At 35.7% G+C, this 23598-nt stretch overlaps 1 protein-coding gene across 4 annotated transcripts in view; it reads left to right on the top strand.

Moving 5' to 3' along the window:
- FAM120B (family with sequence similarity 120B) overlaps positions 1 to 23598 on the top strand; it is a 117737-nt gene that overhangs the window by 51870 nt on the left and 42269 nt on the right. For all 4 annotated transcript variants that reach the window (XM_012549495.3, XM_031937448.1, XM_031937449.1 and 1 more), the window contains one exon: positions 4425 to 4517. In XM_012549495.3, the coding sequence (XP_012404949.1) occupies positions 4425 to 4517 (93 nt within the window). The remainder of the gene's footprint in view (positions 1 to 4424; positions 4518 to 23598) is intronic.

The raw sequence follows: 23598 nt of genomic DNA, 5'->3' as shown, positions 1-23598 counted from the left end.
AGTTCCCATGATCTCTTCAAGCTACCTTGTCAATTCTCCCGATTCCTGACCATGACGGCTATACTGTGTTATAGCCATTAAATTCTCATTTGGTTGTAATAGAAAGTCATATAATTCTGTTTTTCATGTTTTCATGCCAATACTCTGAATTCACTTTATAAATTACCAATTTTCTTTAGAGGAAGTTATTCAAATAGGGCATTAGATCCAGTAGCTAGATTGTACTGGTTTTGCCTTCCTAATTGCCCTTGCATATCTTAAAAGTGATCACTTAATTCAGTGTTTAAACCATTGCAAAAGTGGGGATTAAAGGTAGAGATTAAATTATTTGGATATTTGGTTGCAGTATTCATAATAATAACTCGTATTATTGATTCATGTTATAGTACAATTGCTGTTTTGGTTAATTCAGAAGTTGAGATCAGATAAAAAAAGCTTTTTTAATAGTTTCTCCTAATCTTAGCAATATGTAATTTGGCTTTAGAGCCTACTTAAAATATCTAACCTAACTTTTTTCTTTTTTTCATTTTTGTCAGTTTACCTAATATTAGTCATAAGAAGGTGAATGCTTACTCATGGGGGAAAATGTACCTTCTTGACCTAAATCAGTGTAATGATTTATTAAGTATAGTTAATTATTTTTTCAGAATTGTGTGGGTTTTTAAAAAGCACACACTTCTTACTTGCTACCACCCTGAATTTATTTTATGGATTATCAGGGGGTTTTTTAGAGAAAGTTATTTAAATTGGACATTAAGTCCAATAATTATGTTGTACTGGCTCAGTGAGTCCAATTATTTCATGTTTCTGAAAGTATAGCTATATTACCTTTTACATTAGTTTTGTTTATAATATGTATTTGTATAAGTATTCTGCATATGCATATAAACATGTACATAATACATATTATATACATATCAATATTACATGTTTATATTTTAGTATTTCATGTTTTCCATCAACTTTACAGTTTGCTTAAGTAAAGTCTCTTTCGGTGAACTTTCATGGGAATTTGGAAGAGGATTAAAAAAAATAAGCAATCTCTTCTGACTCATGAAAAATGCATATGTATACTATTCATATGCCAATAATGCTGCTTATCTATCAGCAACAACAGTAATAGTACAACACTTGGAGCTGTCATTCTGGAAGTAGGGATAGACTGTGTGGAGTGGTTCAAACTCTTTAATTTAGTGGGTTTCCTTATGACTAACTGAACAGGCATTTGTAAGACAACTGGATATAGTTAGTATGCAGCCATGCCACAGAATTTTACTTTGTGAAATTAACCCATCTAGGTGTTTGATTTCAATTCATCAGGGTGATACTCTAACCCTTTAACTAAAAATGACCAGGAGATCTTTTTTTAATGGAATTTTAAGAGCTTTATCACTGTATGTTATAATTAAAATTATTTTTATTATGAAGCCCAAAATACATTTATAACAGTTTTTCAACTGTAATTTGCACATACCTAAAGCAACACAAGGGACTGAAGAGAAAATTCTCACTTGTTTTTGCTTAAATAAAATCACTTTAGTGTGAGTTGCTATATAAGAAGTTCAAGGATGGATTAGCTTAATGAATTTATTCTTAAAATACATTGTAATAAAAATAAGAAGCATACTTTTATTTAAAAAAAAAAACACAAAATTTTGAGAAAATTTGCTTGGTTGATGAAAAGAAAATATATGTGAAATAGTTTCCCTGTTGCCCAGATTGATATTTTAAATCAATACTCTATGAAACTGTTGGCTGATAACAACAACAGCAACAACAACAAAAAGCAAAATTAAAAACTAACTCAAGTTTAGCCTAAACACAGAACTATGAGGAATTATTTGATTTCATAAAGCATTTATTTTCTGGTTGATTTTTTTTTTTCTTGGCCACAAATGCTATGTATGCATTTTCAGATTTTTCCATTCCTCCCTGAAATAATTATAGTTGCTGTCATTTTCACAAAGGTGACACCTGCCTTGAAATAAAAATAGCAAAGGGTAGATATGGGGTCGGAAAGAATATTATCAGATCTTAGCAGCCAATCAATATCTTCCGCTTGGGTGGAGATAATGAATGCTAAGAGTACTTTGCAATGTTACACTGTTCCTGATATCCATTACCCTACCTTCCTTTATGCAGGGTTTAGCAGACCTTCCCAAGGGAAGAGGTTTTTCATAGTGAGGGTCAGCAGGAATCCCTAATGAAAAGTCTTCCTGATTTATAGTGGGGTTATTTTTATCTGGAAATGAGCATATTAAACATTTTTAATAGCTTCCAAATTGCTATAGAGGGGTTTGTTTTCTGAATTTTTTTCCTCTCTTCTCCTTTGTTTTACTTTGCCACTGAATACTTCTCAATTAAACACAAATAAACTCAATATAATAAGAGGGGATTATTTTGCAAGAGGGTTCTCCTGATGATTTTCTGTGGGAGCAATTGAAGGGCCTTCTCACTTCACAATTTAGTAAAGCTTCATGGTCATTTCTGGGTGAATAATTCTAAGAATTCTGAGGCAAGTGAAAGCTGATGAGTTTTCTTAATTTTATTTCTTCCTCTGTAATTATTTTGAGTTGATTTGCATTTACTTCCTATTTCCAAACTTTGAATACATGTTGTATCCTCTCAGTAGAATTTGAGGTTAAGGATGTCCCTTTACATTGGAAATGACAAAACTAGATGACTAGCAGGAAGTTAATACCCAAAATAAATAAAAAGAGAGCTAGAGAGCACTTAACTGCCCTTGATGAATCAAGTCACCTGGCCCAGTTGGATCATTGCTTCCAGTATTGAAACAGCTAGCAGGTATGATGAACTGAGCCATTTCAAGGGATATTTATTTGAAATATCATGGGGCCACAACATTAAACAAGGGCCAGTGTTGTCCTAGCCCATTTGTCAAGTATGTTATAGTGAAGGTTCCTTTTTTATAAGGGTTAGTCTAGCTGGCCCCTAAGATCTCTTCCAAACCTCCAGGTCTATCATTTCTCCTATGCTTGTTGCATTTGTCTCTGTAGATGTTAGCACAGTGCCTTACTGTTTTACAGGTGTTTGTTGAAATGCATTGAATGATAGAGTCCAGCATCCATGTCATTTTTTTTAACCCCTTCCCCATTCCTCTCTTATAGAAAACTTCCTACAGAGTTAACATTGAGAAGAGCTGCAACTGCCAACCAGTGATTGCTGAAAGCAGTTGGTACATGAAGGGTCCTTCAGAATTCAGAACTCCCTATCTATCAGTATTGCATTAACTTGGAGGATCATAGACTTGGAGTTGAAAGCAACCTCAGAAGCCATCAAGTCCAATTGCCTCATTTTATAGATTAGAAAGCTAAAATTCTGAGAGATAAATTACATGCCCTGGGAAGACAACATTTAGTCCTCACAACATCCCTGAGAGATCAGTACTACTATTAACATTTTACAGATCAGAAAACTAAGGCAAACAGAAGTTAAGGAACATACCTAGGGTCACATAGTTAATAAGTGTCTAAAACAGTGATTTGAACTCAGTTCTTTTGCTTTCAAGTTCAGTTGATTGAACTTGAAATTGATTTCTGTCTACTATACTATCTTGCTACTTTTCTTCTTAATATAAAAAATAACATTACAATCAATTGTCACAAGAGAAAAAAATTCAAGTAAGTTCTGATTTGCTCACTGTGTTGGGATGGTGGTTTGCTCCCCAACTAGCATCACCAGAGTATATAGATCAGGTTCTAGATAAGATGGGGAGAAGAAAGAGTAGGTACTAATTTATTCTAGCAAATCTAGGCCAATTCTGAAGCACAACTGGAACGCTAATTAGGTTTTTTCTTTTCTTTTCTTTCTTTCTTTTTCTTTTTCTTTTTACTGATTTAATTAAGGTTAAGTGACTTGCCCAGGGTCACACAGCTAGGAAGTGTTAAGTGTCTGAGGTCAGATTTGAACTCAGGTCCTCCTGACTTCAAAGCTGGTGTTCTAGCCACTGTGCCATCTAGCTGCCCCTCCAATTAGGTTTTTAAATCAATCTGGAGCTTCAGGTTGAACTGGACCAGAGTTGATCCGAAAATTTAATTTTATTAGCACACTAAGGCATCCTGGATTCATGCCCCAATTGCCAGCGTTAGTGAAGAGGCCAGTTAGAAGAAGCCAAAAGGAAAAATGAAAACAACATGAAAGCCTTTTGAATTGGGTGAGCAACAGGAAAGAGCCTAAATAACATGGAGCCTAAGATTTGGAGCTGAGAAAGTTGGAACTATATTATATTCACTTTTATCCATCCATTTACCTTGTTGTTGACATTCCTTCTATTAGCCCTAAAAGTCCGAGTATAATATATGAATGTGATCATATGTAAGAATAAAAGCATGTTTGCAAAAAGACGTGATTTTTTTTTCCCCATAGCTTAGAGCTAGGTTTTATTTTGTTCTCTTTTTTTTCAGGTGGATACTCTCTCCCTGGAGGACTTAAATGCTTTTATTGCTCAGACTTTGTGCCTTCAAGGAAAATCAGCTGCTCAACTCTCAGGCTTACAGGTACACAGACACAGATCAATTAGCATGACTCTAATCATAACCCCGGAATGGCCAAGAACTCCAGCTTTCTTCCAAAGTTTTTCCTCTTTTATTACAGTTGTTATTTCAAGAGGAAAGTTTAGAGGAGTCTAGAGTTCATGTGCTTTATAAAGTCATTTGATTTCTGTTTATTAACAAATCATGGAGTAACAGCTAAATCCATTTGTCCCACCTATCAATTAATCTGTACAACTATTATTCCATTTAATATTATAATAATTTCATATTCTTTGAGCCTATGATTTAGGTTGATAATACTGGGGAAAAATGGCTAACATATTATCTGATATTTATTCAATCGATCTGTCAGTCAACAGGATATTTATTGAGTACTTCACTGTGTTTCCTATGCTAAGGCTATCTTTTTAAACAGGTTTTGAAGTAGATTCTGTTTTAAGTCCTTAGCCATGCCCAATGATATTGTTTCAGTTCAGCAGATAGTTTAAAGAATGAACTTCTATATTAATAACATAGGAAAACATAATCTTAACTATATGTAGCACTCATTTTGACACTCAGTGATGCATTGGCTTGAACTGTTACTTGTCATATCTATGCATGTTATATACATCAGTGAGACTGGTTAGGTCCTGGAAAGAAAAGGTTTTGTTATCTTTCTTTTGAATCTCTGTTCAGTGTCACACATTGAGTACTTGATAAATCCTCCTTTAATTAAAAAAATGATAATTTTTTCTGGGAAGAACATAACTATTAGAATCTTTAAGCTAAGCTCCTATTTTGTTTTTAATCCATATCTTACTCTTTTGAAACCTAAAATTTGCTGCTCCTAATGACAAACATCCTTTCCTTTTTACTACCTCACTGAAGCCATCACAGTCTTTGGCTATGTAGATCTTTTCTGCCTCTCTCTTTTCTTCCACAGCTGGATTCTTTTTGATCTGATTCTTTGTCTCAAAATCAACCTACAAAACCTAGACTATTTCTTCTCTGTCTCTATTTATTTCCAGTTTTTTGGTAGTAAATGTCAAAAAACCTATGATGGAGGAATCATAGTTCTTGCTTTATAAATACAATTCAGTGAATATAATAAGCTTGTGTGTTTATACATACTAGTAAATATAAGTATATATAGATATGTGTGTGTATATATATACTTAAAACATAATAACTTCTTCAGTTCAGTTAATCTCTACATGGCTTTCTAATAATTAACATAATAAGATATAGTTACAAAACATTTTTCCATCACAGATTCCTCTAAAATCTTGCTTCAGTGCTTTATTGTGTGGAGATGACCCTAAGTTCTTGAAGTCTAAGCTAGCAGAATGAATGCTCTGGCTAGTCCTTCCCAGTCTAAAAAGGTCTCAAGTATAAGTCTAACTAGATATTTATTATTGTCTGAGGATCAGCTAAATTAGTTTGAAGAGTCTCACTACTAAGTTTTTCATTAAGATGATCAATAGTTTAGTAACAATTGTTCTATTAAGGATGACCTTGATTAGCATTAGTGGAAGGATATCTGTAGAGATGACATTATCCTTGAAATATTTAAATAAAAGCATTCCTTCAGCCATATTCAGATCCCTTGCATTTTATTAATAAATTCTTCCAGCAATGCAGTGAAATTTGTAATCTCTTTATCTTCTCTTTTTCATGCTCTAATTTATAGCGTGTCTTAACTCTTTTACAAAGAATTGTCCAAACTGCCTTTTGTTTATTAGTACCTTCAGTCTTTTAGCTCCTCAATTCCCAAGACAGAACTGTATGCTCTTCTGCCTTCTTCATAGATTTAGAAGTTAAAGGGCCTTCATCCCCCATACCTGAACTATTGCGTAGCCTGGTAGATCTATCTGCCACTTTTTTCCTTCCTCCTTTCTCACTACTGATTTCCCTGGCTTCCTTTAACTCCCAACTTAAATTCCTTCTTTTGTCCATTCCTTCTTAACTCTAGGTCCCTCCCTCTTAATTATTTCCTGTGGTTTTTTTACATAGCTTATTTGTATATATTTGGTTTTGTGTTGTTTTCTCCCTTAGATTGTGAAGTTCTTACAAGGATATTGACTATACAGATTTTATATATATATATATATATATATTTATCTTATAGAGAATAAATTTTAAGGAAGAGGATGCCTCAGTATCTAATATAAATATAGTGTTATCCCAAAAGGCATCATTCATAAATCCCAGTTATAGAATTATATCAAAGGCACAAAAATTGCTTTAATGAAAGACTATTTATAAATACTATACCTAAATTCCAAGTTTATTGTGATATTCAACCGAATAATTAAAATTTCCTCCTGCTCTACCATTTTATTCATTCAAAAACTTTAGTGATTCCCTATTGCCTCTGGGAATATAATACATAAATATAGATATATTTATATATATATATATATATATAATCACATATAAATATTACAAATTATAACATGCATTACATATAATACATAAATATACACATGTATGTGTGTAGGTACATGTGTATATACTTATACATATATACACATACATATATAATATACACACATACATTCTATTCACTGTAGCTTACCTGCTGTTTTCTCAAAATGTTATTTCATTCCCCAATATCTGTGCTTTTGTATAGACTATTCTACTGCTCCTCTTAGAATTCCTAACTTCCTTCAAGGCTCAGTTCAAGTGCTATCTTTCCTATGGCAAGTATCTTCTGATCCTCCTAGTTGTAAGTGTTCTTTTCTTTCTTAAAGAATCATATCTATGCTTCTCTTCTTATGTATTGTATCCAACCAGTAGAATGTAAGCGCCTTTAAATCAGGACCTATTCCTCCTACATGCCAGACACTATGCTGGCCACTGGGATACAAAGGCACAGATGAGACAGTCCCTGATTCTACCAAAGGGGAACAATAGATGTATATATGGAGAAGTAAATACAAAATATGTGGGCAATGGAGGTGGAAATCAGGGAAGGCCTTATGGTACCAAGATTGATCCGGAAACAGATGGCTTGTATTCAAATCCCACCCCTTTGTCACACTCTAAAATGAGGTTCCTAATTTTAGGCTAGAAGGGACTTTAGAGGTCATCTTGTCCAATAACTTCATTTCACAGATAAGGAAACTGAGGCTCAACGCAGTTATTTTACTTACCCAAAGTCTTTCAAGTAATAATTGACAGAAGTAGAATTTTAAACTACATTACCATGAGTCCCAAGTTCAGCCCTTCAGAACAAGATGAATTCTAAGGCTCCTGCTAGTTCTAAATCTGTGATCCTCTCTGACACCATTATTCCTATGGGAGATAGCACTTGAGCTGAGCTTTGAAGGGAAAACTAGAGATTTCAGGAGGCAAGATTAAGAGAAAGAATACTCCAAGTATGGAGAAAAGAAGCAGGGTCATAATTTTTCTGTCATTCATAGAGGAATCATATTCCTCCTGATCAGAGCAAAAGAATGGAGATAGAAGACAGAATAACATCTATGGGATAATATCAAGGACATGTAGAGGGTAGGAAGGGAAGTTATTTGTAATTAGACAGGAAAGATAGAATGATAGCAGACTATGAGGGGCAAATTTACATGTTGAGCAGTAGAGTTTGTATTTTATCACGGAAGCAACAGAGAGCCATTGAAGTTCCTTGAGCAGAGAAGAAAATACTCAGAACAGTGCTTTATGAATATTAATTTGTCAGATGTCTGCAGAATGCATTGGAAAAAGGATAGATTGGCTGCAGGGAGACCAGTTAAGAGGCTATTGCAGTAGTCTGAGTAAAGAGCAATGAGTTCTGAACTAAAATGTGACTATAGGAATAGAGAAAGAAATTCAAACAAGGCTTGGCAACCAATTAGATACAGGGTGAATGAGAGTAAAAAGCCATGCATGAATTTTAGATTACGAACCTGGGTACCTAGAAGAATAGTAGTATTCTTGACAGAAATAGGGAAGTTAGAAGCAGGGACCAGTTTTAGGGAAAATATGAGTTTTATTTTGTATATGTCAAGTTTGAGATAAGTATGGGACATATAATGTATGGGAAATATAATTGGCAATGGGCAATGGAGAATGGGAGCTTATGAGGGAAATGAGGCCTAGATATATACGTTTAAGAGTCATCATAGAGATTAAGCCACTGATGAGAATACTCAGAGAGGAAAAAGAAAAGGCCGCTAGACAGGGCCCTGTTGAGCCAACAATGGATCTGTCCTCAAAAGATTTTCATTCTTCTTAAGACCCCCAAGAGCCATCAGTCTGTTAATATAATTTTCAAGAATCATAGATTACATTCATAAAGTGGAAGAATAAAAATATCATGGGGGTAAAAGTATTTTCTAAGAAGCTTCCATATTGCCAAAGACAGAATCACTCCCACTAGACTTAGACCTAACCTTGAGTGACTGTTTACATTAACAAATGCAGCAGGATTTTGCCCTTCTTAGACTCATAGGCATAGTTGGAAAGGACCTTAGAGGTAATCCCGGCCAACCCCTTGTTTTATATATGAGGGAACTAAGCCTCAGAGAGGTTAAATAGGTGATAAGCAGCACACTGAATTTATACTGAAGGTCCTCAGACTTCACTCTTTCCACAGAATCATGCTAGCTCTTAGGTACCATAACTAAGTTGCATGAATCATCCATACTCTTATGCTGACCACACCAGTGTTCATTTAATGCCAGTTATAAAGTATTTCTTGGAAACAAAGGATTCATATGTATATATGTATGTATGTATACTTTTATATGTATACATAATACATATGTACAGTATAATACCCTTTCCACCTCTAGTTTCTAGCTACTGTTTGTAACAGTAAAATCATATTATATCTACACTCTCTATATATAACCATAACAGAGATATACTTCTCAAGAATTCTTTTCTTTTTACCTTCTTATACTTCTCTTGAGTTCTATATTTGGAGATCAAATTTTTTGTTCAGCTCTGGTCTTTTCATCAGAAATAAATGAAACTCACCAGTTTCATTGAATATCCATCTTTTTCTCTGAAAGAAAATGCTAAATTTAGTGGGGTAATTTATTCTTGGCTACAGTCCAAGTTCCTTTGCCTTTTGGAATATCAGATTCTAGACCCTTCAATCCTTTAAGGTGGAAGATGCTAGGTCCTAGGTAATCCTTATTGTGGCTCCTTGGTATTTGAACTGTTTCTTTCTGGCTGCTTGTAATATTTTTGCCTTGGTCTGATAGTTCTGAAATTTAGCCACAATATTCCTTGGAGTTTTCATTTTGAAGTCTTTCAGAAGGTGATTGGTGAATTCTTTCAATGGCTATTTTACCTTCTGCTTTTAGGACATCGGGGCAGTTTTCTTTGATGATTTCCCGAAAGATAATGTCTAGACTCTTTTTTTCATCATGATTTTCAGGAAGTCCAGTAATCCTTAGATTGTCTCTCCTAGATCTGTTTTCTAGATCAGTTGTTTTCCCAAGTAGGTATTTTACATTTTCTTCTTCTGATTTTTTTTCCTTTTTTTTTTTTTGATTTTGACTGATTCTTGATGTCTCATTGAGTCATTCATATCCATTTGTTCAGTTCTAATTTTTAGTGAATTATTTTTCATTTACCTTTTTTAGTTCTTTTTGTACATAATACATATATATACATACAAATATATGCAAAAAGAAAAATGATCTATGTGTAAATATATATATATATATATATGTATACACATGCACAAAGAAAAATTTATACATATACACAAAAAAGTAAAGCACAGTCCCTCCTCTCAGGGAGCTCACTTTGTAATAGGGAAGATAACACATATTTGAAGGTTTCAGCTTCAAGTCAGATGGACAAGTCCCAGAGTTCTTAGGGTGCTGTGGCAAAACAGATGGTAATGCATCTTTCCTGACATTTCCACTGATAAAATCCTATCATTTTCTTTTACTGAGTCATTAGACAATGTAGAGGACTTTGGTGGGAAGAGTTTTCGGTGGCTGTGGTTGTAGCATCTGTAGATGCAGTTGCCAGCCCAAATTTCCTGTATGGAGATTTCCAGTATGATGGGTGTCAGAGCTAAACTGGAAGACCACAGTCTGCAAGGAAGTACCACTTCTGGGGGAGGGGAGGGCTCTTGGCTTTATTTGCTCTTTGGTGATGGTCAGCATTTGATGAACTAGGGTAATAGCTCTATGAGTAAAGAGAAGGGGAGAGAGAAAGAAAATGTTGTGCAGAAAAAACTGACAAGATTTAGCAACTAATTTTTATGGGCATGAGGGAGAAGGGAGAGTTAAGAATAACCTCAAGGCTGCAAATTGTCATGTCATAATCATGTTGTATGTAATCTAGAAAAATCAAGGAAAAATTTGAGGAAAAGCAACTAACTGAGAGTATTGAGTGTTAGATTTGATGTCATAAAGACCTGAGCTGCAGTCCTATCCCAGACACTGACCAGCTTACTTCGATTCTACCTGTTTATTTCCTCATCTAAGATGGAGGTAATATTAGCACTTACCTCCCAGGATCACCTTATATGGGAAGACTGCAACAGCTGGGAAGCTGGAAACAGCATCTTGCAGAAGAGAGCATTCAAGCAGAGGTTTAAAGCCCTAGATCAGGATAATCAATCAAGGAAGAATAAAAGGTTGGCTGAGCAAGCCATTTCCCACTAGATAACAGACGAGATATTTTTTTAAAAATACTCTATTCTTGGCATAATTGCAAACTATTAACAATCATATGAATGAATGTACCAGATCACTAATGATAAGAGAAATGAAAATTAGTTCTACCTGTGGTTTCTTCTAATATGCAGCAAATTGGCAAATGGGACAAAAAGATAAGAATAGTCAATTGAAGAAATTCTGGGGAAACATCACATTGATATGCTATTGGTGGAGTTATAAATTGGCCCACCTATTCTGGGAAGCATTGCAAATAAAATGACTAATTCTTTAATCAGAGATTCCACTGCTAGGCATGTTGGAAGGGACCCCAAAGTCTGGCTTGTCCAGCTGAACCTATCTTTAATTCATCTCTGTCAGAGTGATGAACTTGATTATATAACTCCTCTGCTGAAAAATCTACCTTTTGCTAAAGAGTAATCATATTCCCTCATTTGTTATTCAAGGCCCTTCACAATCTGGTGTCATCCTACTCTTCATCTTTTCTCATATTACTAAAGACAGTAGCTTGCCGTAACAGTGCTAGGCTTTGAGTCAGGAAACTGCATTTAAATCTTGAGTCTGAAAGTGATTCATTGGGTGACTCGGGGCAAGATGTCTAAACACTCAACAATTCCGTTATCTGTAAAATAGGAAGAATTACTCCAGCGTGTATATTATAAGACTACTGTAAGAATCAAATGAGATATTGTATAATGTGCTATATATCAGTTATGGTCAGTTATTTTTAGTATTATATGCTTTCTTTCACAAAAGACTGTGTTTTATCCTTAGGCTCTACTTCTAATGTACTTAAATGTACTCATTCTCCTTTCAGCGCCATTGTTTTTCTCTTTGAGGACAGAGATGCTGTCTTATATTTTTTTGTCTCCCACATTGGGCCTAATACTTGGCACATAGTAGTTATTTAATATCAGATACTATTATCCTGAGGCAGCTACCTGATGCAGTGGTAGAGCCAGACCTCAAGTCAGGAAGATCCATCTTCCTAGGCGTTCCTAAGGCTGCAAATGCATCCCTAGAAACTTAGAAACTTAGTAGATCCTAAGAATGTGCTTAAACCTACTTGCCTCAGTTTCTTCATCTTTAAAATGACCTGGAGAAAGAAATGTCAAACCACTGCAATATCTTTGCCAAGGTCACAAAGAATCAGGCACAACTGAAGCAATTGGACAGCAAATAAATGTTTAGGAATAAAAATGGATATAAGATCCAAAAAGTCTAAATTGTTATGCTCAATAACAGTTTCTTCGGTTAACTTTGACCAGCATCACTGCTAAACCATTGGTATTTAATTGGAAAGGAATCAAGAATTGTGGAATTTTATTATTTTATTAAGTAATTGTGGGAATCCACATGGGTTCCTGAATTTCCTTCAGTTCCTTAGATTTTTCATCCAGTTTTCAGGTAAAGCCTATTAAAAAAATAATTTTTACCCAAAGCTCTGAACATTAGTAAAAGTTACCATTTTAAAAACTAGAGAGGAAAAGCTTCAAGGCCAGAAAGTTTTCCCCCCATCTTAACTTCATGAAATGTATCCTGCCTCAGGGAACTTAACTCAAGGATCTTCTGATATTACCTACAGAATTTTTCTCTGAAAAACCAAATCCCAAAATAAAATGGTCTGATATGAAGGTATTGTTTAAAATGTCTATTAAAATCTCTACTGGGTCCAAGCTATTCTGTCCTAGGCGAGGAGTTCTCCCTTACTGTCAAACCAGAATTGTGGAAGAAAAATACATAAGCCTATGTGGAGCATTTCAGAATCATAAAGTCCCCAATGTGTTTGGCAATTTAAATTTCTCATCTGTCAACACTGTTCATTGGAGTGTTTTTCTGACAGATTCCTAGCAGTGCCTGTAAAATAACAGTGTGATTAGAAATGAAATGAATGGCAGTTAAAAAAAAAAAAATCAAGACCGACAACTGAAAAATAAACACTTTGGTCTCTGTATGATGATGATAAGAATATTATTCTTAGTCTGTGGTGAAAAGTCATATGTAACCTTAACCAATTAAGGAAAAAGAAGCAAAATTAAATAAAAATATGATTATAGAGAGGAGCTATGGTTCTGCAATATATTTCTATTCCAGGTAATTTGGTTTCTGGCATTGGGAAGGTGGGGGAGTCTACATACTAATGTTTTTGGAAGTAAATTCCATTGCCCAAAGACAGAACCTGAGGCAAAATATTCTATGCATCTTCCTTACCAAATAAGAATTTAGGCCAAGAAAGGAACCAACCCCTAACGGGAACAAATAAGCAAGCACTGATTTAAAGAATGAGCAGCAGAAGAAATTGGGTGCCTGGGCATTTATCGGCAGGAAAGAGATCATGAAATTTCTCTTATGGATTGATTAGCCAAGTTTGCCTATCAACATCTCCATTTGCTCTTTAAAAGAAGTTATTTATAGTAGCTTGAAAGAGGTGTTTATGAAAAAGAACAAGAAATAGAGGAAGGTAGAGGATGTGATGTTTGCCTGACTGGGGTGTGGCTTCACTCCATCAAGCTGACCTGTGTTCCAAAGTGGCAGGTGTTGCCCAGAGGGCGGGGCATGGGAGAGAGGAGAGGAAAAGGAGCCAGCAGAAAGTAAGCGGTGGCACACGCACCTGCCCATCATCTGCTCTGGGCTGCCTGCACCTGTCAGTAAGCCCATTGTTACCCCCTGACAGGAATATGAGTTTCACATCTGCCTGGGCTTTCACTACATGAGGCAGATGGTGGGGTGAGGCAAAGCTCAAAGGGAGCCAAACTGTTCAGCCAGCTTTCCAAATGGAATAGTCCTTGGGAGTTGGATCAGCCTAGGGGAACACTGATGGAATGACGTTGGGCCAGAGGGTAAGAGATATCATGGTATTTATGATCATTTGTCTTAAAGAAAACTCCTGCTGATTTGGAAGTCTCTCAAGGTGCTAACTTTATCTGAAAATCATTTTAGTCTACTTAGGGACATTTTGTCAAAATAGGTATAATGCACAGTCTTGATTTGCCAACACACCCAAATTCTTCTTTTAGTTTTACTTGATTGATGACTCATATCCAGTCAAGGAGGTCTCATTCAAATCAATGTGCCCCATCACAGTTCCTACAAGAACAGAAATAAGTTTCAGTGGGAGGTTTTTGGCCATCTACCTACTACAATATTCTTTTATTTTATTTATTTATTTATTTTGCTGAGACAGTTGGAGTTAAGTGATTTGCCCAGGGTCACACAGTTGGGAAGTGTTAAGTGTCTGAGGTCAAATTTGAACTCAGGTCCTTCTGACTTCAGGGCTAGTACTCTATCCACTGTGCCACCTAGCTGCCCCTTATTACAATAGTCTATTCAGAACTTAGATGGAAAAATAAGGTACCAGATCCCCATTTTGCCCTACATAAATAGTTCCTGAACTCACTTTTATAAGTGGCTAGAGTTTAATATTTTGTCAATTTCTCAGAATGCTGCACAGGCTGTAATGACAGGTTTTGTTTCTTAGTAGTAGAAAAGGTAAAAACCATAAATGGCAAATGAGAATGAAATCATTCTCAATGAAAAAAAAATGCAATTTATCTAAGATGCAAGACAGTGTATTGGCCTTTGAGAAGACTTTTGGTCCCAAATTCTCCAGCTAGCAAAATGACCATAGGACAAGTCACTTTGTTCCTTAGGCTTCCATTTTCTCACCTATCATGAGAGGTTTGGACTATCCCTACATATATAAATCATTGGATGGATTTCCTTTGCAGTGCTAATCTTCTTTGCTTCTACTTCAAATTAAAGTTAATGGTAGAACAGGGATGTTATCATCTAGTCCAAAGCCTAAAACAATAGATAGATAATTGTGGCTTTTGTGTTGGCAGACTCTTAGCCTTCAGAAGGCAGTCAGCTTTATAGATTAATGAAAAGGTACGGGCACACTTACTGTGCTCTGCAGGTGATGCTTTTTTTTTTTTTTTTAAACAAATTGAAGATTTGTGACAACCCTACATCAAGCAAGTCTCTTGCTACCATTTTCCCAAAAGCCTGTGCTCACATCAGGTCTCTGTTTCACATTTGGGTAATTCTCACAATATTTCAAACTTTTTCATTATTAGAGCTGATGGTGATCAATGATCAGCAATTTCTGATGTTACCATTGAAATTGTTTTGGGGTGCCACAAAGTATGCCAATATAAGACAAGAAACTTAATACATGCTGTGTTTGTTCTGACTGTTCGACTGACCTGTTCTTCCTGAGGAAACCTGACATGCATCAATACTGAAATTTAGCCAGTTGCCAACACTAAAATGACCTTTAAATTCAAGTGAAAAGAAGAGTCAATTTATGCAGCAAACTCCAAATTGTCACAGATACCTCAGCCTTCAGGAACCAACACTTTGATCAAAAGATCAACTCACTGAAGGCTCAGATGATAGCAGGTTTTGCAATAAAATATTTTTAATTAAGGCATGTATATTGCTTTTTGTTTTAGACATAATATTATTACACACTTGTGGGTTACAGTATAGTATGAACATAACTTTTATATGCACTGAGAAACAAACAATTGTGATTCGTTTTATTGTGATACTTGCTTTATTGCAGTGGTTTGGAACCAAACTTGGAATATCTCTAAGGCATGTCAATATTCCCAATGGAAATATGTTTATTGTAGTGCACATTTATTATCTCTCTATATATGGATCAGTTAATTTTTCATAGTTAGATTTTATAATAATGATAGTTTCTTGCCATAGACATAAACAGTTTTTAAAAGCCTTAATCTAATTGTTTCCCACTGAAGAGACTGGAAGAAGTATTGCTTTCATCTAACTGTTCGATAAATTAAGGTGATTGCCAGACAAATAAAGGTAACTGAGATTCTTGACTGAGTTTACACCCATGAGTTAATAAAGAAATTAAAACTAGAATATATGTTTCCAAATCTTGATCCTGTTCTCTACTAAGTTTATCTCCTCAAAAGCAAAAGTTACCCACTGGATTTGCCAGCCTTTATTTATGACCCTATCCAATGAGATTAAAGAAAAACTGTAGACTTCCATTTTAGGAGAATGTTTTCACTGCCTAGAACTGTACTGAAGTACCAGAGTTCTTATTGTAGCCCTGATAACCAAGAACTCAAGACTTGATAGCTTGTGCTTACTTCCGGGTTTAAATTATATAAACGAGATGCTTAGTTGGTTGGTTGTTGTCCTTTGTGCTTGAAGAGGACCAAAATGACATTACTATGTTGCATTGTTGCCTAACTATGGCTGATCAGATCAATACAAGGTTGGAATGCCCTACCATAGTCAAACACAAATAGTCTCAATGTACATTTGGGGTGAATTCTCTTATTCTGTACATTGTCCATTTCTTCTGAGCCAGTTTAATTCTGCTTTTCTGACAGAGCATAGCACCTTCTCCAATGAGGGAATGCCATGTTGAGTGGTCCTGTGCCAGTGTCTCCCATGTCATACAATTAATTCTAATGTTATTAAGAGATAAGCAAGATAATGAAGAGAAAAAGGAAAGGAAGTTGGTTTTGTGAAAGCATTTTATGCTAGAGTGGGATGTGATTTAGTCATCAGAGAAAGCTTAAGAGAAAATAGGCAAGTGTGAGGGCTTGGAAGTAGAAAAATTAGAGAGTCCTTTGTTGATGATATTTTGAAAATAGAAAGATAGGAAATCAAAAGATGAAGGAAAGTACAGTATAAAGAGCTCTATTAGTAAAGATAAGAAATTGGAATTGGATGCAGGAAATGGGGTAGAGAGCTGAATAACCAGCATACCCCCTCTTTTCTCAGATAGAACAAAATAATCAAGACACACCCCTCCTGGGGTCAAGGCTTTTTTTTCTGCCCTTTCTCTCTTCATACTTTTCTCCATTGAATACTGATTACAGTATTTTTGATCCTGCACTAATCATTATCAGTGCTCTCCTACATCCTGCTTCCATCTCTAGCTGTAAAATCTGAAGTCTCTTTTTTCCTAATTATTCTGAAGAAGAGAAGATGTCCTTGGTGATCAAGGGGTAGCTAAGCTGGTAACTTTTTCTCCGGAAATTTGTTTTGGCTCATTGTCTTTAGGCTGGATTGGGTACTGTGCCTTTGTTATTAAGTGAAGGGGAGGTTTTCCAACCCCTGAGGCAGAAAGTAGGTGAGAAACTTAATTTAAAAGTTCCTAAAAACCTACCTGAGCCTCCTGACTTTTCTAACCCTCAAAGTACTAGCACCCATTCCATAATTTACCATTGTTAAAGAAAAGCTGGGATTGGGAAAATAACCCAACATAAACTCTTTTTTTGGTACAGTATTTTTTCTAAGGCAGTATATATTTGGGAGAACTGGTAGTTCTAAATAACTCCACAGTCTACACCCCCCAAAATTGTGTCTTATATAATATTACCTCAACCAATGACACTTTCTAGTCATTAAGGTATTACAACCATATTGTCCCCAATCCTTTGAAACTAGTTTGAGAAGCATTTTGGTATAATGGATATGCTTTGGTTGAACCAGAGTGTCAATTCAGAACCCAGGTTTGAAGTTAATTCTGGCATTTACTTGCCTTGTGACCTTAAGCAAGTTACTAACCTCCTAGTGCCGTAATCAACTCTTTAAGCCTGTAAATTATGGTATATTTTCTGATCTGCATTTGGAGAGGGAATGGCCTTTACCAGGCCAGGTGGCCCCACTAATGAAATCAGAACAAGATTCCTCCCCCCCCAAAAAAAATTTAACACTCTAAATGAGGTATGCTTGTAATTCCAACTTTTCACAAGATACTTCTATCCCTATACTTCCCTTCAAAACTTTGGCATAATGGAGTTAGTAAATATGCTTATAATGTATTTCAAATTGGCCTTCCTATGTTCCAATCTATTTTGCACATAAGCTGAAATACCACTTGGATCTAATCACTCTCCTGCTTAGAAACAAATAAGTGCCTCATCACTGTTGACCACAGTTTACCAAACTAATTTAACCACATAATACTTTGGTAATTGAAATAGATTGGTGGAGCCCATAAATAGTGTTTGTGATGGTACTTGGGATATATAGAATATTCCTAGAATTAATTAAAATAGATCAGGGAAGTTTTGGAGTAGTATAAAGGGGAAAGGGACACAATATGTCAGAAGATGGTGGACTATATTTATCAAACACAAGGTATGAGGGGGAATGTAGGCTCTGCATCAAGCCCAGAATATATAAATAAGGATGACAGCATATATGAGAAATACATGGTATGTATCTTCATCAGGCACTATTCAAAGAAAGATGGTGGAAGGTGTTTGTATCAACCCTTGTATATGAGGGGAATGGTGGTATATGTGTCAAATATAGAATATAAAAGGGAATGGGGAAAAGTATATATCTGAAAATAGAATATGTGTATGTAAAGATATGTATTATATATACATTTGCTTGTGTCTATTTATACAGACATGTTTTAATAACACACATAAACATATACAATGTCCCAAAAGTCTTAGTGTGATTTTATGCTTTAATTGCTTAAAGTTTACAACTTTAGTAGTCTGAAACTGCACTACAGTTTTGGAGATAACCCATATATGTGCCTGATATACCATATACTAAGATTGTCATTCTGTAGTTGAATAGCCCGACCAATATTCTCAGAGAAAATAAGAAATGCTCTTATGTGACTTTCACCCCTTCCATCATTCTTCTTCACACCTTGTATTTGATTTACTCACACCAAAGTTGCCTCACGTTTTTAGCATTTGCAAAATAAAAACAAAACAAACCCAGCTATAATAAGGCACATTGATAAGAGCTCCTTCATCTTCTATGATAATTTATTGTTTAAGCCACTCAAATATACACACATTACATATACACTCATGCTCCTTTATATAGGTAGGTATATGTATGTGTGTGTTTATGAGTCGCTGATTATGAGTGGTTTTGATGAAATACGTCAGATTTCCATTTTGGGGGCAAGAACCAGTATGTCATGATTGTGTATATCAGACACAGATTTTAGGAGTAAGAGCAAGATAGAGTGTACACATAATGAAAGCATGGTGTTGGCAAAGGGATCTGGAGATGGGGACCAAGTTGTGTGTATATCTGACCCAACTTCTCAAACTGTAAGTCAGGGTGGAAAAGGAATTATGAGGAGAAAAAGTTTGAGAATCTTTGGTGTATCACAGAAGGAGGGATCCACAGGGTTGCAGTGAATGAAGAGAATAGCTTCAAGAATTGGTCTGCATCCCCCTCACGGCTTTCTCCCCTCCCCATCTTTCCACACAGATTCTCAACTTCCAATCTAAGGAAAGTCTACATTACAACTCACCCTGGAACAGGAGCAGTAGGAATTCTGCTGACAATGCAGATTTGTTTTGATTCCTAAGTAACCCCTACCTACTCCACCCCCAACCTTTGCTAACACTGAAATTTTCTCACAGAACTTTATTCATATAATGTGGAGCCACAAGGCTCTGCAGAACATAATTAAGCATTTCTGCTTTTATTATTATTATCATTATCATAGCTTAAGGTTTATTCTTTAAGTTCAAAATTAGAACTTCCCTAATATCACTCATGATAAACTCCATTTACCCATTGGTAAACTCCTAAATTCCTTCTTTCTGGGATTTTTTTTTAGTATTAGAAATTGGAATTCTATTTCATTCATGGATTAGAAAGTCCAATTGCCCTCCTAATAAGTAGATTTCTTTGTGAACTAGTTAGATTACTCTCCTCCCCTCTCATTCAATTTTCTGAGTCCTTGCTATTTTTTTTTTGTCTTCTGCCCTCCTTTTTTTCAAAGTAAAAAAAAAAAAAATGGCTTTCTCCTTTCTTTGTGCTTCTTCAGGAACTCTCTCCAAATCCACTGAGTCATTACCTTTTTCATATGAAGCTTCTCCTCCATTGATATGTTTTATGCTAATCAGTATATTTTTCCTCCTTCATTCTCACGTTTTTTTGTTCTTACCAAAAAAAAAAAAAAAAAATCTGTAAGAATTTGGAGGAATTTGATTTCCCTATTTATTGACCATTGAGATCAATCCCGAGCCTTCTTTTCCAAAAGCCACTTTATAGCTTCATTGAATTTTCCAGCTGATCATTGGGTATTTGGTTGCAAGGATCAGCCTGGAAATTATTTCTTTGATGTTTTCAAAGGCTGGAAAGAATTTTTTTTCTCTTTTTGAGTGCCATTGGGTTGCAGACTAAAGAATGTTACAGCTTGTAGGAGTTCCAATTAGAGCCAATTAGACCTTGTCAGACCTGCCAGGGCTCCAGAATGCCTTAGACAATTCAATCTGCTCTGCCAGAGTGGAAATTTGATTTTTCTTCAGGAGGGTTGGGAATCTTGCTATTTTGTTGATATGGCTTGTTTCAGTAATATTCATGGGACTAGTACAGTCTAATGTATAGAAGAGTTCCAGATGTCTTCCAAACATCATCACTTTAACTCAGGTTCCATTCATTTCACCAGATTAAATTCAACAAGCATTTTTTAGCATTTACTTTGTGCAAGGGATTGTACTAGGCATTAAGCACACAAAAATGAAATTTTAAAAGTGTTTGCCCTTAAGAAGCTTACAAACAAATATGGGTAATGATATATCACACACTCATAGGTATCTTTAAAAAATTAAAATATAAATGCAAAGAAAAGTTTCAGGGTGCGACAAAAGGAAGCAAGTTATAAGTAATTTAAATATAGAGGCATTAAGGAAAACAGAGAGATGCTACTTGAAGTGGATTTTGAAGAAAAAGGAAAGATTTCAGCACTCAGAAACAGTGGTAAGAGAGGTCATTATATCTGTAGCAGATAGACTGAAAAAAAGGCACAGAAAGTAGGGAAGCAGGATGAGATTGAGGAAGAGAGTTTCACAGCTCAGATATGGGAAAATTGGTAATGTGATTGCCCTCAGTTCACAGTAGGTTAGAGAGAAATTGATTAGAGCTTTGAAGGTGTTAACCTAATGGACAAATCAGTAAGAGCTTGAGTTTGAATCAAGAAGTGAAGAAAATGACTACAGGAGAAAGACTTAGAAGCAAGGTTTATTGCAAGCATATTGCAGGGACAGGTGTCAACCAGTAGCCCCAAATGCAGTGAGTGCCATGCACTATAGGCTTTGGATAGACAGCCCAAACAGCCATGCATCACCACAGATCCCAGACTCCCAGTGACTGGGAGCCCAGCAGGCACTATGAATAAACAACTAGTGATCTGCCCAAAGCAGCCAGGATCATGACCACAAATGCTGAAGGTCTTAAAGGCACCCTCCTACAGAAAGGGCTTTTATGGGAAATCTAACACAGTTGAGTTTGTTTGTTTTCCTCTGTGGCAAGTTCTCACAGGGAACAGTTAAAAACAGAAAAACAAAAAAAATCTGTCTTTGCACAGAGCACTTGAAGAGTTATCGAGGATGAAGAAAGGAAAATAGTTGAGCCCAGGGCCAGTAACATATCTATATCCTATCTCTTGGGGTGGGGGGAAAAAAGATTAATTTTTGGTGAATAGAAACTTAAACAGAAATAGAAAATTTGAATTATGTCCATATGACTGATTTAAAAACTTAGACCTTTGAAATATTATTGTTCTGTAAGAAATGACCAGCAGGAGGATTTCAGAAAAGCCTGGAGAGACTTACATGAACTAATGCTGAGTGAAATGAGCAGGACCAGGAAATCATTATATACTTCAAAAACAGTACTATATGATGAACAATACTGATGGACGTGGCCCTCTTCAACAATGAGATGAACCAAATCAGTTCCAATGGAGCAGTAATGAACTGAACCAACTACACCCAGCGAAAGAACTCTGGGAAATGAGTGTGAACCACTACATAGCATTTCCAATCCATCTGTTTTTGTCTGCCTGCATTTTTGATTTTCTTCTCAGGTTAATTTTACATTATTTCAAAGTCTGATTCTAACTGTATGGATATGTGTGTGTGTGTGTATGTATAGTATTTAACATATACTTTAACATATTTAACATGTATTGGTCTACCTGCCATCTTGGGGAGGGGATGAGGAGAAGGAAGGGAAAAGTTGGAACAGAAGGTTTTGCAATTGTCAATGCTGAAAAATTATCCATGCGTATATCTTGTAAATAAAAAGCTATAATTAAAATAAAATAAAAACTTAGACCTTTCAAGGTGACATACCATTAATGTAATTACTGTCCATTGTTCCCTCATTTTCTAAGAGGACCAATGACATCATGAGATGATAGTCAGGTTAAGGACTTTGTGACTTAATCCTACTAGCAATGAGACTGGCATAAGGCTCCTTCCCCTTTCTATTTACTTTCATGTTTCTGAAGAGCTTCAGTGGCAAGTGGGAAGGAGATTACTGAGACTAGCTTCATTGAGTATTCAGTCTTTAAACTTACCAAACTCTTTTTATTCTGCTTTGTTTAATCGATCATTAAACATTAATTAAGCACCTACTATATAAGTGGCTAGATCTGGAGTCAGGAAGAACTGAGTTCAAATTCAGTCTCAGATACTTACTAGTATTGTGATCTGGCCTCATGATGCTGTAAGTCTCAGTTTCCTCTGCTGTAAATGAAAATAATCACCTAACTCCTAGAGTTATTGTGAGGATCAAATGAAATATTTCTGAAGTACTTACCCAGTGCCTGACACATAATTGACATTAGATAAATGCTTGTTTCCCTCCTTCCTATGTGCCAGGCACTGTACATAAAGCTGAGGGTACAAAAAAGTGAAACAGTCCCTTCTATCAAGGAGCTTAAAAAGAGAAGAAACAAAATGTACACATATAAGAATATACAAAACACATACAAATCTTATGACAGTTTTCCATTTATAATGTGCTGTGTTGCCCTTATGTTAGAGCAAAACATCAGTGTACAAAGAAATTTAACATAGAAGAGAAAATATAAGGAAATAAAATTCTTTTATTATAGATTTCATTGGATCTATAACCAGCTAGGGCATGGATCTTATATTATTGATTGTCTGCTCTAGGAATATCCTTAGCCTGGCATTTTAGGCTTTCCACTCTCTGACTCCAGGCCACTTTTCTGGCATTATTTCCTATTCATCTGCTTAACATTTTCCATTCCAGCCAGATTTGGTATTAACTATTGCCCAAACAACTCTTCATCTTCAGTTCCTCCATTCCAAAAGCTGTCCCCACTGCCTGGACCCTTTCCCAGAGTCCCCTTTGCCTTGCCTGGTCCAAAACCAAGCCTCCACATCATTTCCTGGATATTTCCAGATTATGCTGTCTCCATACTCACCATCCTCCTGAACTCCTTGTCACTGGAATTCCCAGAATTCTGCCTCCATACATCCCTGGACTCTGATAAGTAAATTTTTCATCTTATTTTGCCTGAAGGAGACCTCCACCGAAGTTTCCAGGCATCTCTAAACCTTGTTGCTCAATTGTTCCCCTACTTCTTTCCATTTTCCAGCTATCCTTATGTGAAATCAACAGACATTAGGATGCCCTGAGGATAAGGACGCTTGTATTTG

The sequence above is a fragment of the Sarcophilus harrisii genome, chromosome 4, assembly GCF_902635505.1.
Source record: "Sarcophilus harrisii chromosome 4, mSarHar1.11, whole genome shotgun sequence".
NCBI lineage: Eukaryota > Metazoa > Chordata > Mammalia > Dasyuromorphia > Dasyuridae > Sarcophilus > Sarcophilus harrisii.
The sequence above is the reverse complement of the archived record's forward strand: the minus strand, read 5'-3'. Positions and strand labels throughout refer to the sequence as shown.